Here is a 548-nt window from a genome sequence, read left to right on the forward strand (position 1 = left end):
TCGATCCGTTCAAACACTAGAGAGGGAGGAGGGGACTGGCGGGCAGCAGCCAGCCCCTGAGCAGCTCCAGGGCGACTCTGCCTGTGGGCAGGGACCAGTGCTCCTGGTGTTACTCAAGTCCACGTATGCATTACATACCCATGTCCATGTATGCATTACGTACCCGTGTCTGCATATGCATTTCTGTCCTGCTCTTCCCAGGGCTGCCCGCCCGCCAGCACGGAGGGGGTGTACTGGGTGAAGAGGGACACGACGTGGCAGCCCCGCGGGGCCAGCCCCGGATCCAGTGCTGAGGGGATGCAGAGCTCGATCATGGGCCTGGGGGAGCAGGACACTAGCTGGGCAGGCAGAGGGGGACTCAGCCACCCCAGACCTTTTCCCCCAGCACCACCCACCATGGCTGTCCTGCCCCTTCCCCTGGGCACCAAGGTGTGCCGGTGGAGGCTCCTACCTGCTGGAGGGGTGCCCGTGGGTGGCCTCAGTGAAGGCCTGGTGCAGGAGGTGGGTGCCCTCGCAGTTGAGATGGATGGAGCACTGGTGGTGGGGCA

At 64.4% G+C, this 548-nt stretch overlaps 1 protein-coding gene across 1 annotated transcript in view; it reads right to left on the reverse strand.

Annotated features, from left to right (window-relative positions):
- Nucleotides 1–548, reverse strand: part of PYROXD2 (pyridine nucleotide-disulphide oxidoreductase domain 2) — a 5993-nt gene that overhangs the window by 2298 nt on the left and 3147 nt on the right. The window contains exons 11-12 of the mRNA XM_009323311.1: nucleotides 452–548; nucleotides 164–318 (exon numbers count right to left, since the gene is read on the reverse strand). The exon at nucleotides 452–548 is cut by the window's right edge and continues 17 nt beyond it. Coding sequence (XP_009321586.1) covers nucleotides 164–318; nucleotides 452–548 — 252 coding nt within the window. The remainder of the gene's footprint in view (nucleotides 1–163; nucleotides 319–451) is intronic.

This window comes from Pygoscelis adeliae, unplaced genomic scaffold (assembly GCF_000699105.1).
Source record: "Pygoscelis adeliae isolate BGI_AS28 unplaced genomic scaffold, ASM69910v1 Scaffold294, whole genome shotgun sequence".
NCBI lineage: Eukaryota > Metazoa > Chordata > Aves > Sphenisciformes > Spheniscidae > Pygoscelis > Pygoscelis adeliae.